The 23,476-nt window shown below is 40.0% G+C and overlaps 1 protein-coding gene across 1 annotated transcript in view; it reads right to left on the bottom strand.

Annotated features, from left to right (window-relative positions):
• The window catches only part of CUBN (cubilin), a 271,085-nt gene that overhangs the window by 85,708 nt on the left and 161,901 nt on the right, over window positions 1-23,476 (bottom strand). The window contains exons 38-48 of the mRNA XM_032349505.1: window positions 23,176-23,360; window positions 21,342-21,534; window positions 18,839-19,036; window positions 14,019-14,165; window positions 11,478-11,668; window positions 10,900-11,083; window positions 6,856-7,030; window positions 5,468-5,646; window positions 3,716-3,925; window positions 2,919-3,059; window positions 2,093-2,274 (exon numbers count right to left, since the gene is read on the bottom strand). Coding sequence (XP_032205396.1) covers window positions 2,093-2,274; window positions 2,919-3,059; window positions 3,716-3,925; window positions 5,468-5,646; window positions 6,856-7,030; window positions 10,900-11,083; window positions 11,478-11,668; window positions 14,019-14,165; window positions 18,839-19,036; window positions 21,342-21,534; window positions 23,176-23,360 — 1,985 coding nt within the window. The remainder of the gene's footprint in view (window positions 1-2,092; window positions 2,275-2,918; window positions 3,060-3,715; window positions 3,926-5,467; window positions 5,647-6,855; window positions 7,031-10,899; window positions 11,084-11,477; window positions 11,669-14,018; window positions 14,166-18,838; window positions 19,037-21,341; window positions 21,535-23,175; window positions 23,361-23,476) is intronic.

Raw genomic sequence — 23,476 nt, forward strand, 5'->3', positions numbered from 1 at the left:
CTGGGTGGCTTGGTCAGTTATGTCCGACTCTTGGTTTCAGCTCAGGTCATGATCTCAGATATGTATCTGTAGGTATAGCTATATATGATACCTTCAGGTGTTAGAACTTGGGAGCAAAATTTGAAGACTGAATATGGTCATTTTAGGGTAATACAAAGTATTATACTAACATACAAAGAGGTTTTGTATTTCTGAAATCACTACCCAACAGGAGACAATTGAACTGAAAACAAAAGTGTCTTGTTTTTTTGTTTAGGATTTTATTTATTTATTTGATGCAGAGAGAAAGAGAGAGAGCACGCAAGCAAGGGGAGTGGTGGGCAGAGGGAGAGGGAGAAGCAGGCTCGCTGCTGAGCAGGGAGCCCTATACGGGACTCCATCCCAGGACCCTGGGATTATGACCTGAGCTGAAGGCAGACACTTAAATGATTGAGATACCCAGGAAGTGTCTTTTTTTAAAAGAAGGATAATGAGGGGCACCTGGGCGGCTCAGTCGTTAAGTGTGTGCCTTCAGCTCAGGTTGTGGTCCCAGAGTCCTGGGATCAAGCCCCACGTTTGCTTCTCCCTCCCCCTTTGCCCCAGCCCCTGCTCGTGCTCTCTCTGGTTCACTCTCTCTCAACAAGATAAATACAAATCTTAAAAACAAAACAAAGCAAAAAAGATAATGATAGTACTTCTAGTATTCATTCACTCAATAATTACTGTTTCTATTACGTGCCAGGTACTGGGGACTCTGCAGTGAATGAAACGCAGAGCGGGTACTAGTGGAGCTTACATGCTGGTGGTGGGAGCACACAATACACAGGCGAGCAAATAAATACACGGGATGTCAGGGGATGTGAAGTGCTGTGAAAGGAATAATGCAGGGAACAGGATGAGTCAGGGTGGAACCTATGCAACGTGGGGATCAGGTCCTTGAAGAGCCAGGACTGAAGAGACAGAGTGAAACAGCAGCCATTGGGGAGCTGCCAACCAGAGGCCACAGGAGGGGTGAAGTGGGCTGCTGAACACCTTAGCAGATTCAAAGACCCGAAAGGAAGCCAGTGAGCCAAAGATCAGGGGGGTTTGAGACAAGATGCAGACACCATGGGGCCATTTGGGCTACTATAAAGATTCGGGATTTCCCTCTGAGTGAGAAGAGAGGCCAAGAGGGGATTTTCCAGGAGAGCAGCCTGATGTGGCTGACATTTAAACCCATCACAGGGGTGGCTGCACTGAGAATGCAGGTTGACAAGGGCGGGACACCAGCCTGAAGTTAATAAACTAAATCTAAGTGAGCCGTGGTGGCGGTGGCAGTGGGTATGGTGAGAAGTAGTTAGGTTCTGGATCTCTTTAAATATACAGCCGGTGGGACTTGACTCTGGATGCAACACATGGTGGGAGAGAAAGGACTCCGAAACAGACATCAAAGTTTTTGACCCGAGCCTCCTGAAGTTAGGAATCGTTATTGACTGAGGGAACAAGGACGGAGGAAAGGCTGAGTTGGGTAGAGAAATACATTAATATTAATGTGTAATTAATCCAGTAGATACACATATAGAGCTGTCATTTCAGTTAACAATCTTCTTTCCCACTCATGGATCTCCTTTGCTTTCCTTTGCTATGTGAAGCTAAGAATGCTGACAGCATCTCCCAAAGCATTTGACCTTGGCAACACTGAGGGCAGGAAGCCTGGGCTCTTCCAGGGGAGGGGCTCGGCCCCTCTGGCTGAGAACAGGAACTATGCAGGACCCTTCAACTGCTTAAAACTTTTGGTGGTGACTGTTCTGCATCTCCTGTCTGATTCAACTCTGTGCTACCCACGGGCTTATCCATTGACCCACTTTGGCCATGTGCGATGATCACCTGCTCTTAAAATTTACCCCATCCATGACCCTGATGTACGCTGTGACAATGAATAGGCTCTTAAGACGGGTCTTACAGACAACGAGTCCATTCACTGTGCTTCTGTTCTATCGAATACTTTGAGTTTGCTTGAGGTAGAGTTGCACGGATGGGAATATTCCGGACCTAGTTTTCTGATTGTGAATTATAGGTCCATCAGCTCCTTCAGCAATGGAATGTAATATCCCCAACTGCACGGGCTACTTACTGTGACACGCTTGCTGCGGCAGGATGGGTGAGCTTCCAGACTCAGGTCGTTGAAAGTCAGGGTGATCCGCCTTCCCTCCTGCACTGTGATCCTCCACTCGCAGACGCGGCCGTGAGGATTCGGGTGCGGGTAGTTGGGAGAGGTAAACGTTCCCGTAGGGCCTTGCAGATCCCCCCCACACTCTGAAGGGGAAGAAACCCAAGAAAACTGCCAGTCCAGTCCAAGTGAGCCCTTCTACAAGAAGTGTCCTCTCAAGTGTTTTCTTTGCTATCCCCCTGGACAAACTTATTGCTGTTATTTGACACTGGGTGTACATGAGGACTGACAGACAATGTCTGCATCCCCTTTCTGTCTCTAATATTTAATATTTAATCCACATTTCCATGTATGACAGTTCGCTATATCGTCATGGCCCAAGAAATATGGGGCACCAATAGAGGGGGTAATCTCAAGAGTCAGAAGATTCAGAAGACGAGAGTCATTATCCAGTGTCTTCAGATAAAATCTGTATTTCAGCAATGTCGGGGTATTTGGAATGCCGATTCCGACAGCTGTGGAGCTAACTCACTGGTTTTCTTAAGATGAGGAATGTGTGCAGCTCTCATCCCATAACATCTTCCAAAGCACCACCTCCTCTCTGTGGTAGCCTGTTTCACAGCTATGGTGTGACTATGTGATTGAGATCTGCCTCTCCACTAAAGTGTAAGGTCCATGAAGAGAGGGGTCATTTTGGTTCAACAACCACTGTAACACCAGTGCCTCGAATAGTGTCTAGCCAAAGTAGGTGCTCAAAATATGTAAATAGTTACCACATCAGTGAACTTACCTTCCATGCTGGATTCAAACCGCAGTCTGAATCCTGAGGCAGTAAGAGAGCCATCTGTGACAAACTTCACCAGAGCAACATTGCTAGAAGTGTCTATGCTGTCTGGAATGGTGTTTCCACAGTATCTGCCCAATAAACTTCCTGTGAGAGGCAAATAATTAAGTTTGTCTATGTCCAGGTGATTGAATTCATTTCTCCTCTACTTGAGGTATTCTACAAGTACCAAGAAAATAATAAAAGACAAGACCCTGCCCATGAAGAAATGCTAACCTCTGTTAAGAGAAGCAGGACAAACATGAATAAAATCAACATTCACATAGATGAAGACATGTAACAAAGGCTGCAACCGGTTAGGGCAAGGACATCTCAGCACAATGAGGGAACTCATTTGGGTAAAGAGATGGTTGCAGGCAACAGAGAGATGAGTGTCCAACTCATATGATTGCTAGTTACCTTACCCTCTCTCTCCTTACTTGACAGGAGGCTCCTCAAATAACCAACCACATATGGCCCTGGAAGGTCTCAAGAGGAAGAAGATGCCTTCTCTAGTGCTCTCTCAGCGTGACCTATTAAAGACAAGCTCTATAATGACACCTGGGGCTTTGGACACCCACCCACCGCTTGTGAGTAGGACTCCGGGGAGAGAAAAGTCAGCACGGCTCGGAGTTGACTGCACATCTGTGCAAAGACTAGACGTTGTTTTACCTTTCTTGAAGTGAGGACACTTCAGAGGCTGAATGAGTACATGAGAAAATAAACACCGCCCCCCCAAAAGACAGGAGACATATTGCACTGACCAGAGGTATGGTTTTCCCAGATCTCCACAAAGTCTTTTTCACAGCCAGAGGAATTCTGAAGGTTAAAGTCTTCAAAGTGGATGGTGAGATAGTGTCCTGAGGGACCCTCGAGATGCCACTCACAGAATAAATTGTCTCTATACGGAAGGGTTGGATATCCACTGCTTTCAATGACGCTACTTTGCCCTGTCACTCTTCCCCCACAGTGAGCTGCAGAAAAGAGTAATATTTTGTTACAAGATTTTTCTTTTCTTTTCTTTTTAAATTGAACCAGCACATTCGAAAACTGAAATTAATTAATATCCTATTAATTAATATTCAGCTAATATTCAGTTAATTAATTAATATCCAGTTAATATTTGGTTAATTAATATTCAGCCAAATGAATATTAATTAATGCTTTTAAAACTCTGGAAATGTTTATTTAGTTAGTGGTCCCCTTAATATCTGAAATCTACTACTGCTGTAAAGAGAAATGATACCGCAAGTCCAGTCCAATAATGGGAAATGGAAACTGAATGGCATATTCTGTAACATCACATTAGTCCCCTTGGGACACCATGTAAGAGCTATTAGTTGCAAGGAAGTTTCCTTTCAAGAACCAACTGATTGGTAGGGCCTGCCTACTACCCTGTGTCTGTGATTTTGAAGACGGAGGGCCTGTTCAGCCGGAAGGGGTGCGGTGGTGATTCATGATGTCTGGCCTTCCTGGTTTAACTATCAAATGAACGTTTCACTGCAGTAACTGGTATCTGGGGGCCTGGCAAATTACCACTCAATTCTTTCTTTTCAGCTGGATGTGATAGTTAGATTGAATTATATACAACTTGCCTCGGGCTATAAAACAACCTATGGTGTATGTTTAATGTTGTTACTAGTAGGCTTTCCAACTTTTGACTGTATTAAATATGTTTGGTTAGTGTTCAGACCCACCAGATACTAAATTCTATGTAATTGTGACCACAATACAATAAATCTTCAGGATGCGTGTGTACTGCTCATTTTTTAAAGTAAGGAAATCAAAACACTGAGGAGATATACTTGTTTTTGTCTAGTGACTGATTTGACACTAGAGACATAAGGGAAAAAAACATTATCCATTAATGATGAGTTCAAAGTTACTCGTCTATATATAGTGTGTGTGTGTATATATATATATATATATAGTATAATCACTATATATAGTGATTTGATTATATTTGAATAGTAAACAGTTTTACTAGTTAAGGTGATACTATAGAGATAACATGATAAGAGAAAGAAACATAGATTTGATTTAACCAAATATGTTTTCACAAATAAGTTAGGAAAAAATACAAAAATATTTAAGTTTATTAAAAATAGTGGTTTAAAATGGAAAGTAAAATAAAATTTTAAATCAACAAATGACTGGTTTTAAACATTTACATTCATTCCTTATTTATTTCTATCACTAAAACAATCATTACATTTAGGCAGATAGAAAGACTTCTCTAAAAATGGTATGATTTTTTAAAGTTTTATTATAATTAGTCCGTGATAACTTTCTTTTTTTAAAAATTTATTTATTTATTTGTCAGAGAGAGAGAGCGCACAAGCAGGCAGAGGCAGAGAGAGAAGCAGGCTCCCTGCCGAGCAAGAAGCTCAATGTGGGACTTGATCCCAGGACCCTGGGATCATGACCTGAGCTGAAGGCAGTGGCTTAACCAACTGAGCCACCCAGGCATCCCATAACTTTCTTATTAAATACAAAAAAAAAAAAAATGTTGTTACCTATAGCATACTTGATCTTGAACCCCACATGAGTGGGGCTGTTGTCTGATCGGAATCTCAAATACATCACATCTCCTGAGGACAGCTGGCTGCTGGGCAAAGATCTCCCACAAACCCTGGAAATTACTGGTGCATTTGAATCAGGCCCATCTCGCAACTCGAGGTAATTGGATGTGCAGCTAATGAGGAAAGAAAATTCCATTAAATATATAAAAGTCTGCCTTTTTGATGTATTTTCAAAAGAAAGACTTTACCAACTTTCTCCAAGAGCAATATTAAATCATCATTTTTGTAGCAGAAGATACTCCAACCATCATTTTAAGTGGTGTGTCCTCTGAGAATGCTACATAATATTTTTCTAATCATAACACATTGTTTCGTTAATAGCTCCAAAGGCAGGTGTTACCACACCAAAGAATGTTTGTCTTCCCTCCATATTCTGTATTTGTTTTACACATTTACAAGTCATTCTCAAAACACCTAGGAATTAAAAAAAAAAAACAAAAAAAACCAAAAACAAAACAAGTACTTTGTATCACATGATACTAGGGCACATCTCATGTGACAAAGACAAACTCTCTTGACGGCCCTGCCACCCAGACTAGTGGAGAGTCTCAGATGGAACATTTCATGTCCATAAAAGTGAGCAAGTATTTACCCAGTATTTCTTAAGAAAGCCAAACAGCCATTAACCCTCACTGAGTGGGACTGTGGCATTATATTAGGTGCCCGTAAATAGTAAGCAAACCTCTGTACCTAAGTTTTGGACCATACACATATTCATGCAAATGTATACATACTTTCATTAAATGAAGAGAAAAATTCAGGGTTTAGTTGGGTTTTGTTTTTGTTTTTGTTTTTTTTCAGTCAGTATGGTTATCCTCTTTGTGTTCAACACAGTAAGGAGGCTTACTCCTTGGTTTGTAATCCCCTTAAGAATTCTCATGAAAGAGAGACTGGGCAATTAGACAGTACTTCAACCTTTTCTCTGACACTGGTGACCCCTAGTGTCATGTAACACAAATTTTCATTTGTTAAACAGGTATTTTATTATTTATGACATTGAGCATGAGGCTGGGAAAATAAATATTCATCTACCAGAGACACTGTATTTTTCCTGTGGGAGGAAGAACGGATAACATAAATCTCCAGCAGCCATCCTCAGTGTCTCTTGCAGGACGTGCGTGGTGTCCGGAGAGATAATATCAGTGTACATGACCCGCTCAGCTAACATGAGAGTGGCGGGCAGCCTATGTTTTCAGGCTCAAGGTGTAATGTGTGTCCCCCATTTTTTAGATTTCCTATGCTGAGAAAAGAAATTATTCTCAACCAAGACAGCTGGAGAATACAAGTCTGAGTAGGAGAAAAAGGAAATGGAAGTGACCTACTTGGGTGTTTCTTCAATATTGAATTGATCTTCAAACTGCAGCCGTATGAGTTTCCCAGGAGGAGCTGCTAGGAGCCAAGTACAATCAGCGTGCTGGGGGTAATTGTCAGGGTGCCCAGGGGAGGTCACATACCCTGCAGAATCCACATCGTGGATGTAGATGTTGCCCCCACAGGCTGGTGAGAAACACAGTGAAATCAATAGATTATCTGGGAAAGAGGATGCAATGCCACTATCCTTTTTTTATTTGCACTGTCTTACATCATCTTTTAAAAAATTGAAATAGAGTCGAAACTCAATGCCACATTAGTCTCAGATAGACAACATGGTGATTTGACAAGTTTACATGATTTCACATATATGTAAAAACTAAAAAACTCAAACACACAAAAAGCAAAACCAGACTCATAAATACAGAGGACACATTAGGGGTTGCCAAAGGGGAGGGGAGTGAGGGGATGGGCCAGATGGGTGACAGGCTTCCAGTTAGGGTGGGAATGAGTCATGGGGATAAAATGTAGGGCATGGGGAGTACAGCCAACTGTATTATAAGAGCCCCGTATGGAGCAGATGGTAGTAATGCCTGTGGTGAGTACAGCACCATGTCTAGACTTCCCACTGGAGTTTTGTTGTTGTTGTTGTTGTTTTTATTTTCAGCATAACAGTATTCATTATTTTTTGCACCACACCCAGTGCTCCATGCAATCCGTGCCCTCTATAATACCCACCACCTGGTTCCCCCAACCTCCCACCCCGCCCGCCCCTTCAAAACCCTCAGATTGTTTTTCAGAGTCCATAGTCTCTCATGGTTCACCTCCCCTTCCAATTTCCCCCAACTCCCTTCTCCTCTCTAACTCCCCATGTCCTTCATGCTATTTGAAGTGACTTTATCTGTATTTCCAACCTCAGTGTTCTTTTATCTGGATTTATCCTCATTCTCTTTTTAAAAAACAGATTCTGAATTTGCTATTGGGGGAGCTACCAAGTGTGTCACTTTTTAACTTGCCCAACTGTAAATTCTCTTAGAAAATTTCTCTCTTCCTTAAAGCCAACAAAATACTTATGGTGCCCAGTGCATACAGTGGAACATCCTGGAAGAATTAGTGTACATTCGCCATGCAGAAAAGCACATGAATGCAGAGAAGCCCTTACAACTTCCCACTGACTGGGTGGTTCGATAGAAAGATTCGGAGCTGGGATCTTGATATGTAAAAGATGAAGCAGATAGATTTCCACACAACTCTGTGGGTATCTGCTCATTATGTTTCTTCAGGATTTAGATGCATTTGAAGGGCAAGAGATGGCTGGCATGAGAGAATTTATTAGCCAGTTTCTGGAAGAAGATCAATGGGCTTTATATACTTCTTTTCTAGAAAACCAAAGTATGTAAAAAGACTTTCCTTTTACCAATAAACATTTTTTGGGTGATCTCACCCACCATCCAAGCCGGGGTAACCTGGGTACTTATAACACCGATGAAATGAACCTAGTAAGTTAGCCTCACAGACACATGGGTCTGCTAAACTCTCGTGATATTTCTCTCTGCTATCATTCAGCCACTTACTGTCCTAGCCTGAATTTTGCCATTGCCCAGAATTCTCGTCTCCGAACCCGGACCTGCAGACTATACGTGATTCGAACCATTTGCGGAAATCAATGTCTCCAAATGCGCGCTCTCCACTCTCAACACCGCAAGCAGCCCTGCTTTCTCACAGAAACGTAACAGCTAAGTGAGACCGGACTCTCTGCCCTCGACCCCTATTGTCACCACTCTCTCGGGAGCCTCGGCGTGCCGCTTGTTGTTTTCCTTTAGAGCCTGATGGAAGAAATCAGATGAGGACGCTGCCCCCATGTGCTGCCACCCTTAAGAAATTTATCTGCCTCTCTGCCTCCTTTATCTTCCCCGCTACACCATCTTCCTGTACAATGGGTGGGCCTCCCACTCCGCTGTCTTCTCAGGGGCCGTGCTCTGGGGAGGCCCTCCCCGTCCCCTGGGCTCTCACTCTCTCTCCCTCCCCGTCCTCTCCCCTCCCCCACGCTCCTCCCTGCCCCTCACATCTTCCCACGCCATCACATGCTCAAGTCAGTTACAGTCCCGTTATCTGCTCTTCCTTCCTGGCCTCTTTCCTCCTTCCCCCTCCGCTTTTCAACCCTATCAAAGCACTCTGGTTTGGCTCCCAGTGGTGTACCCAAGCATCTTTTTCGTCTTTATTTTATATCCCCAGCATTTAATCTGGTTGATCACAACGTCTCTTCTTTCTATTTTTGTCCCCCAGCTGCTTGGACACTGAGCTCCTCCTCCTTTTATCTCACACCATCCCACCTTTGGTCCCTGGGTGCCTCTTTCCAGGTGTTTCCCAGAAACCGGAAGTTTGTACCTTTTCATCCCGGTCATGTTTCATCCAACCCCCCGCCTCCTCTCAGGCAACCACCAGTTGGTTCTCTATCTTTAAGAGTCTGTTTGCTTGCTGTTTAGATTCCACATATAAGTGAAATTGAATGGTATTTTTCTTTCTATGGCGGGCTTATTTCCCTTAGCAGAATAATCTCTAGGTCCATCCATGTTGTCCCAAATGGCAAGAGTTCACTTTGTGTTCAAGGCTGACTCATACTCCATTGCGTATATCTATAACACATCTTCTTTATCTACTCATCTATGAATGGACAATAGGTTTTGAAATCAAAAGACCTTTAAGTCTAATAGTAAAGGCAGAAAGATGGGGAGGAAGTAATGACCATACCATTCTTACATAAAAAGAGGGTCTGGCAAAGGAATAAAAGAATTGAAGCATTTATAAATAAACCCTTAGTGTATCTGAATTACCACCAAATATTGATTTCAAAACTGTAATTTAAGACTGTAACTCAAGACTCTATCATGGGAAAGTAGAGTTCTGTGGGATCAGCTGATGTTTACTCACTAGACACAAGGCACTGCTACTCTGAGAAGCCTCAGTGGCTAGTGACATTCCCACACAGGATTCAGCGGCTGAGCTCAGCAGAGACAGAGGGATAACAAACTCTCAGCCTATAAAGTAATGGGGCTGGTATTCACAGAGCTGTCTTTCAAGTCTCCTTCCAAGTGCCAGAGCTGCATGTAGGGGGAAGTAACAGAAGTACATTCCCTCTAATCATGGAACCTACTCAAGCTATTAGATGATTTTTTTGTGTCATTTGGTAGACGCTTATTTCTTCTCCTTTTCCAGAATAAAGAAATTATGCTGACATTTAAAAAATCTCATATTTTAGAGAATATGCAGTAAGATATATGGTTTTATTTAGATTAGTATTTTTTAAAAATATGCTCAGGAATTTGGGATTGAGGTCATATGATTATCCTGAAATCTGTATTATCTAATTTGGGGAGGAAGCAAAGACTTATTCTCTGCTAACATTACTCTCTCTTTTGAAACTATGCTTATTTACTTATTTATTCAATTAAACATTATATAAATTTAAATGTCACAAAATTAAGTCATTACAGTAGAATTAAATATAATTTTAATCAAGCATAATTAAGTAAGGGTAATTAAGTAAAGATCACCGCTATAATATATAATTAAATGGGTAATAACAGAATCAGAGGAATATGTGTTCACTTTAAAAGAAAGCATACAAATGATTATAAAACAATGTATTTATCATTCTTACAATGCTTCCATAACTGTAATGGATAATTAGATATTTTATAGTAGAAAGGACTAAGAAATTTCAGGGTATCCATAAGATCGGTTTAATTTATACTCATGGAGAGTATTTTACTTTGTTCATTCTCTCAATAAGTAGGCTTGGAAAGAATCTAAGCCTCATTTTACTTATCTGTAGAATGGGAATTATACCTTCCTTAAAAAGCAGCCATGATGAGATACTGAATGTATCAAGAACACAGTAAGTACCTGAAAACAGGTATAGCTATTCTTGTTAAATTATTATTCTTACTTTAGAAAAGAAAACTTCCCATATTTTTTCCTCAAATCTATTTAAACAAGAAAGATAAAGCAACTGCAGGAAAGATACAGGCATTATGCTCGGTGAAAATACTTACCTAAACTCTTTGCCTCATATCTGATCTTAAATCCTTGCCCTCCATTACTGGCGTCAGAAATAAACCGAACAAACATTCGGTTATCTGAGGTGAACAGAGTGGATGAAGGACGGCCGCCACAAAAATGACCATTTCCTCCACGGAGTCCCAGGGGTGGAGAAGAGATGTCAGGCCCATTTTTCAGCTAGGAACACAAATTAAAAATCGCATCAGTTCCCTTCAGATTGAGAGAAATGGAGCGCCCAAGTCCTACCACTTTATGTCCCCAGAGAGAAGAATCGCCATTTTGTTTTTTTGTTTGTTTGTTTGTTTTGTTTTTTTTTTTTAAAGATTTTATTTATTTATTTGACAGAGAGAGATCACAAGTAGGTAGAGAGGCAGGCAGAGAGAGAGAGGAGAAAGCAGGCTCCCTGCTGAGCAGAGAGCCCGATGCGGGACTCGATCCCAGGACCCTGAGATCATGACCTGAGCCGAAGGCAGCGGCTTAACCCACTGAGCCACCCAGGCGCCCCGCCATTTTGTTTTTTGAATGAAGACTGCAAAGTTAATCATTAGGAAAGGTGGCAAGCATGACCTACCACCAAGTAGTCCCCCCGGCTGCAAGAAGCATCTCCATTTGGAATCTGGAAGGGCTGTTCAAAATGGACAGCAATGGTCAGACCACTCTGAACCAGGACGTGCCAAGAGCAGTTGAGGTTGGGACCGTAGGTCTCTGGATACTGAGGGGATGTGATTATGCCTCGGTCTGCGTGCAGATATCCACCACAACCTTTACAAAGAAGCAACAAAGGTAATTTACTTAAGTGACATTTACAGTGGGATTGTTAGGCTTCCCTGTTTTTCATGAGGATTTTTAAAGTGTAGGCAATAGAAATATGGTTTGAAATGAACCGGGACCAAAGTATAAGAAATGATGGGCCCAACAAGCTTGTGCTCAGCACCGATGACAGAGTATTCATTTTGTGGTTTTTCCTACGATCAGGAAACAGAAATAAGCAACAGAGACAAATTACTTTCAGAAGCTTACTTTATAGATGAGTAAGACATACAATAAACACGTATATAAGATGTGGGGTAGGATCAATTCTACAAAGAAAAGTGAATAGGGGGAGAGAAAATGGTATAGTATTGTCTAGGGAACTTAGAGAAGGCCTCATTGTTACGGTATCACCTGAACAGAGACCTGCAGAAATGAGGGATCAAGCCATATGGCTTTGTGAGAGAAGAGCTTTCCAGTTCAGAAAACACTTGGTGTAAGGGCTTGAGTGGTACATCATGTAAGTCAAAATTAATGAGGCACAGTGAGTGATCCCAAAGGAAGCAGCGCTAGGTCATGCAGGAAACTGAAAGGACTTATTTTAAGTAAGAGAGGAAGACATTCAAGGGTTTTGAGTATTAGAATGGTATGATCTGGCTTATAGTTTAAAAGCATTGCTCTGTCTGTGATACCTAGATTGTAAGGGGGTTGGCAGGGAAATGCGCGGTCAGGGGGTCCAATAAGGAGGTGACTGCCTGAGTCCAAGGAGAGATGATAGGGTCTGGACTAGGGTGGTAGAAGGAGAAAGGTGGGAAGTGGTTGGGTATAAATATATAAATATATGTAATATATTTAAATATATTGGGAAGGTAGAATCCTTGTGATTTGTTGAAGGTTAGGACACAGAGTGTGAGACAAAGAGAAGGATCAAGAATGATGTCAAGATTTTTGGCTTAAGCAACTGGAAAGAATGTACTTTCCATTTATCAAGATTGTAAAGAGCATGGAATGAGCAGCTTTGGAGGGTGGAAGAGGGTGGGAAGCAGAGTTTAGGTTTTGCATGGTAAATTGGAGATACCTTCTAGACATGCAGCCATCCAGCATGTACATGTGTGTGTGCACACACACGTACATACATTTATACGTGCACAGGTACATCGGTCATACACAGGTACAGGAGAGAGAGAGAGACTGGGAGCAGAAGAGAGTGGATGGAGTGAGCAGGCATTAATTTGCCTGCTGTCAGGGGCTGAGCTGCTTAGCAAGGGAGTGCAGCGAGTTCACACAACTACTTAAATCACAGATGGAAATTTATCTTAGGTCTGTCTAATTTCAAAGCCCATTCTCTTAAACCACTACGCAGTCTGCCTCCCTGAGCGTGAAGGAGATAATTTATCTTCCATCGCTCCCTACTCTCTAAAAGACATCTATAGCAGTGCAAGAAATATTAGATGAATTTTTAATGTCTATATTGAGAGTCTACTTTAAAATTATGCTTTTTTGTTAAAAGCATGAGCGTCTTTTGATGGTCTATATTTCATGGACTACTTCTTTAATTTTAATCTTGTTTGGCTTTAAACTTACTATTGGACTTCCCATTTTATCAAGTTTTGGAAGTCTTGATCATGCTACACATGATTGCCACCCACGTATGGTGCACATTCTCTGAGTCATCAAACTCATATTTCAAGAGAAGCAAACCCTTCTGGCCAACCCTCCCATGAATGCTTGAAACCAAGAGCTTTCAAGATATCTTCTATTTTCCTTTCTCTATTTCTTAGATTGAAGATTACTCTGACTTACCGTTCCTTTTATGTGTTATGGATAAGTGCTGTCTGGTTCTGTTCTATTTGAAACCCTTAGCTAGGCTGGAGAATTGTTTTAAAGATCTCATTCTTGGGGTGCCCTGGTGGCTCAGTGGGTTAAAGCCTCTGCCTTTGGCTCAGGTCATGATCCCAGGGTCCTGGGATCAAGCCCCGCATCAGGCTTTCTGCTTGGCGGGGAGCCTGCTTCCTCCTCTCTCTCTGCCTGCCTCTCTGCCTACTTGTGATCTCTGTCTGTCAAATAAATAAATAAAATCTTAAAAAAAAAAAAATCTCATTCTTAGGCTACCAGGAACACACCTCATTGTGGAGGTGGGGGGAGATGTCCTCCCCCAGAGACCTGAAGGCAGGGAATCCCTATGTTTCACTCGGCCACAGTTTTTGGATCAGACTTAGTAGCTGACAAAGGATAGCCATCCAGAGGCTGGGCGAGACCCATGTGAAAAATAAGCAGAAGGTATTAGGGAAAGAGAGAGAGAGAGAGGATGAAGTGAGAGGACATGATGCGACATAAAAAAAAAAAACCCTGAACATATTACTTTTGTGAAAGGATGCATTAAAGCCCGCTGCGGTTACACTGAAGTCCGAGGTGAGCCGGAGGAACATGTACTCGCCGGTGGACCGGATGGGTCCCGGGAGCTCTCTGCCACAGAGAACGGCCAGCTGCGGGGCCAGGTTACTGTCTCCTATGCCAAAGAAAGGAAATGTCAGTGGTAAAATATGATGTCTTCAGAATCTTCTCCACCTTCCTTTGCAATGCAAAGTAGCTCATACATTTTTCTCAGAACATCACCCTTCCTAGGAGTTCGCAAGATTCTCAAATACAAGGACGTCCTCCAAGGGCCACATCATTCTGGTTCCAGCTCCTAATCATGCTGCCTACCTTTTGCTTTACCCTTTATGTTGAAGTCTCCTGACAGTCCCCACTGTCTTTCTCAAAACTGGGTTACAGTTCTGCCCAGCACTAAAACTCAAAGTCAGGGTACATGGGGGCTGGGAAATGACGGAGGAGCAGTGCCGACGTGTATGTTAGAGACTCAGCTCAATTAGTCGGATTGCTGAAGGTCAAGTATCTAAAGGAGAGTAAAGATTGGTTCTTCAGCCTCAGATTCTATACTAATGTTGTAAGGTCATTTGCCAAGAGGTGTGCAATGTTTCTATGACCCTCTCTTCAGCCCCAGAGGGTTTCTTAGTTGTGATTGTGATTTTGTGTTTTTTTTTTTAACTTTTCATTTGTTTGGTGTTGTTTATCTTTTTTTTAATTAAAAGAACACACTTACGTCCACCTGTGTGGAGGATGAGAAAAGAGTTTCATCAAGTGTGCCCTCCAGGGAGAGAATCAGAGGACAACTGGGTCACTTCATAGTTCTTTTTACTACTCTTGGATATAAGCAACTTGGAAAAAAGCCACAATCAAAATCAGAGTGGAGCAAAGGAAATTATAAAATATTTGGATTCCTGGTTGGGAAAATACATGGATTTCTTCTCTAAGAAAAATAATTAAAAGACTTCAAGCTTATAAAAGCCAAAAATAGAACATGAGACATGAGGAAATTTGCCCCTTGAATGCAACCAGCGCAATGAATCCCTCTGACATTGATCACCACCTAAAAGTCACTCATTATTCACTACTTCAGAAAGCAAGGTATTGTCTGGGATGACGACTTTCATGGCATAGCTGTAGGAGGAGATGCTTGAAAGGCATTCTTCACAGGGTTTCTGACCTCTGGACAGCTTTGTGTTTTTCACAATTCAAAAGTTTCTCTCTGTAACTTGCTATCTTATCTTATCTTATCTTATCTTATCTTATCTTATCTTATCTTATCTTATCTGCACTTGCTATCTTTGCTGTGATATTTTACTGCACATTTCACCTCAAATTGTTTTTGTTGACTTACTCTTTGTCTATATCACAACATTTTGAAGTTTATTGTATGTTGTTTTTTATCAGAGGTGCATAGTTTCTTTCTCAGTGAGACAGTGTAGGGTCTATTGATGTTTAATTCTTTTCTAAACTTCACCTCAAACTGTCTGATGAAACAACGCTCATCTCTAAATAATTATGTATAAGTTACTTAACTAATGAGTTGGTAGATAACCCAATAACCACATGATGCTTTGTTTCTCCCCCCAGTATCTGTAATAACTACTGAGGTATTTCTAGAACATTCTGCAACTTTACCATATGGGTTGTAGCAGGGATGAATGTGATCTTTAAGAAGAGGAGAAAATCAAAGGTAAAGGCTATAGGGTGGTCTGGTGATTCTCTTGCTGATCGAGACTCCTCATTTTAGAGATGTAGAAATGCAAGCCAAGATTACCAATAGCTGACATTTATCAAGCAATTATTATTACCACTTTGAGTGCTTTACATGTGCTATCAGACTGTATATTCATAATAACACTATTAGGTAGGTATTTTTATTATCCCAGTTTTGTAAACAAGAAATAGTCTTGGGAAGATATATAATTTGCCCAAGGGCACAGAGTATAGACATCAACAAGGATTTAAAACCCTAGCTAAATAACTCCAGATGCTCAAACTATGCTATTAAATGATATCTCTAGGATAACAAAGAAACTACATTTTATGTCTATAAATAATAGGATTATTGATTTTTAACAAAATTATTTTTTTTCTTCCTCCTCTTTTTTCTGTTTGTTTTTGTTGTTGTTGTTTTAACTTTTTCTAGAGCCAATGTAGCATCACAGAACCTCAATTTGGGGGAATCTTAGGTATGTAAAATTTGTTGGTATGTGGTCTGGGAAAAATGGATTCAGGGCTGAACCATCCCAGTCCTATAAAATGAATAAGCAGGTGGGAGAGTGACTCAGGTCTCCTAGGAAGGCTGCAGAGCCCTCTCTGGGGTGGCTCAGAAATGTCTACAGCCATGGGGCGCCTGGGTGGCTCAGTGGGTTGAGCCCCTGCCTTCAGCTCAGGTCATAATCTCAGGGTCCTGGGATCAAGCCCCGCATCTGGCTCCAGGCTCAGCAGGGAGCCTCCTTCCTCCTCTCTCTCTGCCTGCCTCTCTGCCTACTGTAATCTCTCTCTGTCAAATAAATAAATGAAATCTTAAAAAAAAAAAAAAAAAAAGTCCACAGCCAGCCTGGGACCAAGGACCAATGGCACAAATGGTCTGTAAATATTATTGCTTGAGGTCAATGGCTTTAGATATTTGCTTCAGAATGTGATTGATATGCCTCTGCTCCTCAGAAGCAAAAAAACTGAACAAAGAACAAACAATTGGAGTGCGACTTGAAATTTCATTCTAAATGTAGACTACACACTGTGCAAATGAACAAAATACCCACCAACCGCTACAGTCGGCACTCAAAAGCTACTTCTTGAATACGAAAAGAAACATAGGGGCAACTAATAAGCCTATTCAGTACCTACTCACGTTGTGAATAAAAATCTCTTTGGATAGGTCACACTCCAATTTAAAACACTGTCATTGCTTTGGCGTATAAGTCAATTTGCTGAGCTCCCAAGCTCTATGTCTCAGTAAGGACACTTTCCAGTCTATAAACAGTTTATGATGAAAACTATTTTAGAAATGTCTCTAGCAAAGTAAATTGAAATCCAAATTAAATAATTCTGAATTCCACATATAAAATGCCAGGACTTTAGCTAGGGAATGTATCATGCTCCTGGATATAACAACTTCAAGGAGTAGGTACTGCTCTCTCTTTCACAGACAATAAAACAGACTTGGACACATTTAGCATTCTGTGCAAGGTCACACAGAAGAAGAAAACAATTCTCAGGGTTCAGGCTTCTAAGAAAAATTATTGGTGAAACAAAAAGCAACTCAATAGAAAGTGCATGTTAAAAGAGTAACCATAATTTACTCCATTACTGGAGTTACCTACTGAAGACATTTTTTTAAAGATCCTACTAGATTCTGAACACTCAGAATATGTGTGCAAGGACACACTCACTTCATTACATGGAAAGTTACATCCACAGGAATGCCTCCATGTGAGAAAAGATGATAACTTCTCTGGGCAATGTGCTAAGAGCTGATGGTTGATAGGAAAAGGGGGGAAAGTTAAGATTTATCATCTCATCTTATTTGTATGATTTATTTGAGTCTTGGGGCCCAGCCTCAACAAAAGGAAAATAAAACCCTCGGCCATTTCCTAACCGTACTTTGTGGAAGTCTAGGGTAACGGATAAGGGAGACAAGAGCTTGCATCCGAGTAAACTATGGGCAACAAGCAAACACATTTGGTCCACAAAATACTCTGAAGCATTTTTCATTAATTTTCAAAACTAACAATTGGGAAATTCATACAATACTCTCTATATTTCACATATCTTAAAAGACAGGAAGCTAAAAAATAGTGAGCCTTCCTTCTTAGCAATGGCTCCTTTAATTCTGTTCTCCAGTTTTACACCTCCCTAGTCATGGTCCCTCTAGGTAGGCATGTGAGGTCTTAAAGTCTTTATCATGGCGGGTAGTGGTTCTCAAACTTTAAAGACCGTCAGTATCCTCTTGGAGGCAGGGACAAGGAATAGGCAAGAGAAGTATTTGCATCATGGGCAACATTCAAGGAGGGGCCAAAGGCCTTAGAAATCAAGATAAATAATATTTTAGTGTAATATTTTAAAGATTAAAATTTAATGTAAAATGGTCAAAATATCAAAATTTTAAACCAAGGTAGAATCCGACTCTGCAGTTTACACAATCCTGCCTTACTTCTCCACCTGGAAGGCTTTTAAAATCACAGATCTAGGACCCATCCTGAGAGTTTCTATTTTAGTGGGTCTGGGGTGTGTCTGAAATGTGAACCGTGAAGCATAATTTTGTATATGTTGTATATTAGCCTTATGCTTATCCCTCACTGCATAGCAACACCACACCTGCGCAGAGAAAACATGAAAAATGTTAGCCTTCATGCCGCCTACTCTCTCCAGAGATTCAGCAGATAAAGAGAATTGAATATATTGCAATTATACATATTTTTCCACACTTGGATCTTAAAGCTATAGGTATAAAATATCAAAATTTATCTCCAAGGCCTTTCAACAGCATCACCTGGAAACTCAGACCATTACTTCCTACTTAAGCCAAGGGTAGTGTTTTCTTTTTTGTTTTTTTGTTTTTTTGTTTGTTTGTTTTTAGGAACGTAAGGCTGTCCCTGATGTAGTATGTGCATTCATTTGTGACAGACCATTTAATACTTTCCTTACATTCTTTAGAAACTGTAGCCAACTCTAGTCTTGGTTGCCCTCATTGACGACAGTATCTAGGAACTTCTATACAAAATGGATGGAAGCAGCAAAAAGGTATTTTCATAACTGAACGTTAACTAAATATGTGTTAGGGCTGACACTTGTTTAAATGTTTCTCACCATCTCTTATCACAAGTTTGTCATAGTCACAGGTTCTGTGAGCTTCGATGTCCAGGGAAAGGATGTTGAGTTCCACAGTCGAATCTGGAGCATGAATAAGCCACATGCAATCAATGTTGTTACTGTAGCTTTCAGGCCAGCCTGGGGAGAAGAGAAAGACAGGTGCATCTCCTGTCCTCAGGAAGCCACCACAAGCACCTGTTGAAGGGAAAAAAATGACATCTGTCAAATACCTCTGATGGGAGAGAATTTAGCACATTGTTTTTCAAGTGTCAGCCCTGAACTGAGAGGAAACAACCAATTAAAACAGAGTTCTCAAAGAAATCTAGAAATATTTTTTTAAAGATTTTATTTATTTATTTGACAGAAAGAGAGATCACAAGTAGGCAGAGAGACAGGCAGAGAGAGAGGGGGAAGCAGGCTCCCTGCTGAGCAGAGAGCCTGATGCGGGGCTTGATCCCAGGACCCTGAGATCATGACCAAAGACGAAGGCAGAGGCTTCACCTACTGAGCCACCCAGAAGCCCCTAGAAATATTTTCTTAAATCTGCTGACTCACACAGCTATTATGTCCCTTAATTTATTTTTTGTGTAAGAAAAACACACTTTATTCTGCTTTTTTTCACCATAGTTTTGCAACACAGCCCATTTATTGGCTAGTGTTTGTTATTTGTTGAGCATGAAGTTAGTCCATGTAGACGAACTGTATTATTGCTATTATTTCTGTTTCTTCAGGATTTCAATCTTCACTTTTTCAACATAGCTATTCACCATGTAATTTATATCTGGGCAACCTTGAAATAATTTTCAATTTGGTAAAATGTATAACAACAGCCATTATTTCTGACTGTTTAAAAGCAGCTTTATTGAACTATTCTGTAGATCTCATAAAACTTATCCTTTTAAATTATACAGATCAGTGGTTTGTAATATATCCAAAAAGTTCTGTAACCATCAGTGATCATTTTAGAACATTTTCACCATTTGCAAAGACACTTTATACCCATTACCACTGATCACTTGCCTGTTTTCCATTCTACCTGTCCATGGGAACCACTAACCGACTTTCGGTCTCTGTCTATGGATCTGTCTATTCCTCACGTTTCACGTACATATAATCATACAGTATGTGATTAGCTTTTGTAGCGAGCTTCATTCACTTAGCGTTGTGTTTTGAGGTTCATCTGTATTGCATCAGGCATCACATCAATATTTCCTTCATTTCCCTTTATTCACTCATTTCCTTGTTTTCAGGCTGACTAGTACTCCACTGTGTGGATATACTGCATTAAATGTTATCGACCTGCTTGACATTTGGGTTGTTTGTGCTTTTTCACTATTATGGATAATTCTTCTATAGACATTTGTGATGACATAAACAGTCAGTTAACACATATTTTGTAGGTTATGTGCATTATATGTTATGTATTCTTAAAATGCTAAAGTAAGCTAGACAAAAGAAAATCACAAGGAAGAGAAAACACATTTACAGCACTGGACTGTGTTTATTGAAAAAAATCCTCGTATAAGTGGATATTTTAAATCCCACGTAGTTTTAAACCTATGTTGTTCGGGGTTCAACTTATACCAAGGACTGACAATATCCTCCAAGAAATGTCTGTCAAACTTCCACGTCACCCCATAAAAGCCACTCAAAGCTGTTTAAACAAGTTATTAAGTTAAGATCAGTCTCCCCAAACACTGCTTACTGAGGGGATTAAAGAGGTTTTAAACATAGCAAAATAAAAGTTTAACAATTAGGCTAATTTTACCATGAAACATGAAGGTTTGCAACCAACTAAGGAGAAAGTGAAACATTTCTGAAAGAACATTTAAAATGAAATAGAGAGGAAATATAATTAATTCTACTAGTTGATCCATAATGTTGTATGTGTGTATTTGTGTGTGTGAGCCCACAAAGTACCTACAAATCATATATTCAGAGATATCTGAAGGGATTTCTAGAAATTATAAGTAGAACCATGTGGGTGGTTGAGTCAGTTAAGTGTCTGACTCTTGATTTTGGTTCAGGTCATGATCTCAGGGTCATGAGATCCAGCCCTCATCTGACTCCATGCTGAGTACGTTGGCTCGGCACTGATTGTGGAGCCTGCTTAAGATGCTCCCTCTGCTTCTGCCTCTCCACCCCTCTTGCGTGCCCTCTCTCACTAAAAAACAAACGAAAGAAAGAAAGAAAGAAAGAAAGAAAGAAAGAAAGAAAGAAAGAAAGAAGTTATAACTAGAATGCCTCATGGATATCAAACCTCTAATTAAAATTTAAAAATATGGGAAACAAGCATTTTTAAAAAGCAAATGTACAGTTTTTAGAAAATGTAGTTTTTAAGAAATTAAAAGAACACCTGAACATACAGAGGAAGGGCTTTAGAGCTGCAGTTCTTCTTCTTAGTCATTTATGTATTTGGCTTTTGTTATGATAGACCATTTGAATGACTAACCCACACATATCAGCCCCTAAGCAAAATTTCATTTATCACCAAACACACCTGTAGCAATAGTAGGTAAAGGTCCAACAGAGGCATTCACTGCAAACCACTCCAGAAGGAATCCTTTCCCCGTGATTGAAGAGTCGGAAGAAAACTGAAATGTCAAAGAATTTCTAGAGGAGCTAAAAGTTGCGGTCTGGGTACCACAATAAGTTCCAATTAGGCGGGAATGAACACCAAGGCCATCATAAATCTGCATGTAAAAAAGAGAAAAAAAAAAAAGGAAAACTGATAATAGAGCACTGAATTTAGGCAATTACTTCTATTTTTCTTCATTAAAAAAAACGGAAAGGTTGCCTTATGTTATCATAATTTCATCATAATGGGAAAAAATAAATAAACATTATATATCAGTCTAAATAGAAACCACCATTAAATATAAAATATGATTGCAAAAAATTTAAGGTGTTTTAAAATAGTTTTATCTTTGCTGCAGAATTGTGTTAATGCAGAAGCTCTATGTGATATAGGTCATTATTTGATTTACAGAATAATTTGGGGGTGGAAAAGTAGGAACCAAGATGGTTGCACAGCAATAGATTTTATTGAAGATTTTGGAGCTTCAGAAGAAGGAATTAGAAAGGAAGGAATAAAACAAGAAGAAAGAGGAAAGGTTTAACAAAAGTGGACAGGTAACAGAAAGAATATATGACAACAAAAGAATCACAGCTTGCAAAGGGTCAGTATACATTCAAAGCACTCAATAATTTTTTAGTTGGCTTAAAATATTAAATTACCTATTTAGAGACATATTTTGATCCTTACAAACAAATGGCATGGAGCACATTTTTTTTTTCTTCAGCACATCTTTCCTATCCTTTCCTTCATCTTCTAAATAATGGAACAAGTTCATTGTAATTGTTGTAAATTTCTCTACTGAAGCTACTTTATTAGCTAAGTTTGTCAGACTGTAATGATGATCTCCACATGTACTGAGCATCTGTTAGGTACTGAATTCTATGTGAGGCACTGTAGACCCAAGATGAATACAATGGAATCCGGGCCTTTGAGGATCTGATACAAGAGTTAAACTCATAGAAGGAGAAAGGAGAATGATGGCTGCAGGGGATGGGGAGAGAGGGAAGTAGGGAGATGTTGGTCAAAGGTTACAAAGTTTCAGCTATGCAAGATGAATAATTCCGGAGATCTAATGTGCAGCAATGTGACTATAGCTAATACCGTAATATATAATACTGTCTGTATTATATACTTGAAATTTGCTAAGTAGGTAAATCTTAAATATTCTCAACACACACACCGACACACACACACACACAATCCAAATGACAACCATGCAAGGTGGTAGATACATTAATTAGCTTGATTGTGGTGATTATTCCACAAAGGATACATATATTGAAACATCAAGCTGTACATCTTATATATATATACATATGCATACAATATTTATTTGCCAAACGTACCTGAATGAAGCTAAAATAAAGAATCTAATAGCGTTCAATGTCTTGATGGCTATAACCACCACAATTATTTATTTATTTTAAAATGATTCTTCAAACTTTTAACATAAGAATACACAAGAAAATGGGATATGAGGTATAATAAATACTTAACTAAGATATACAAATATGCATAGACAAAGCCTAACAGGTAAATTACAATGATTCTAAAACAAACTTGTTTACAGAATCCAAAGATAATAAATATAATACCAGAATTACCTTTTCATCATTAACCTAGAAAGGGTAATCATGATTTAGGGAAGACTATTTCATATGATTTACAAATGCTTGAATAGACAGTAACTTGGGTTTATTTTTGCAAATAGAAATTCATCAAAATTTATAAACATTGATTGTACTTAGAAACTCACCCTTAATTTGTCATAATAGCAGCTATGTGCTGCTTCAATGTCTATCTCCAAGATTCTACCATGTATAACTTGAGATGCATTCACATTTACTATCCATTGGTAATTGGAGTTGTGGGGGTAACGTCCAGGCCATAAGGGAGAGGCAATTTTCCCATGAGTTCCCATGATATTATCATTGCCAAATACTAGGAGGGAAGACAGAGTAGTAAATCAGATGTACTTAGAACAGCTCTTTAATCAAATGAAAGAAACAAAAGGCAAGGGGTGTTGAAAAGGATGGGCTTTTAATTGACTGTGATTT

Source organism: Mustela erminea, chromosome 6, assembly GCF_009829155.1.
Source record: "Mustela erminea isolate mMusErm1 chromosome 6, mMusErm1.Pri, whole genome shotgun sequence".
Classification (NCBI taxonomy): domain Eukaryota; kingdom Metazoa; phylum Chordata; class Mammalia; order Carnivora; family Mustelidae; genus Mustela; species Mustela erminea.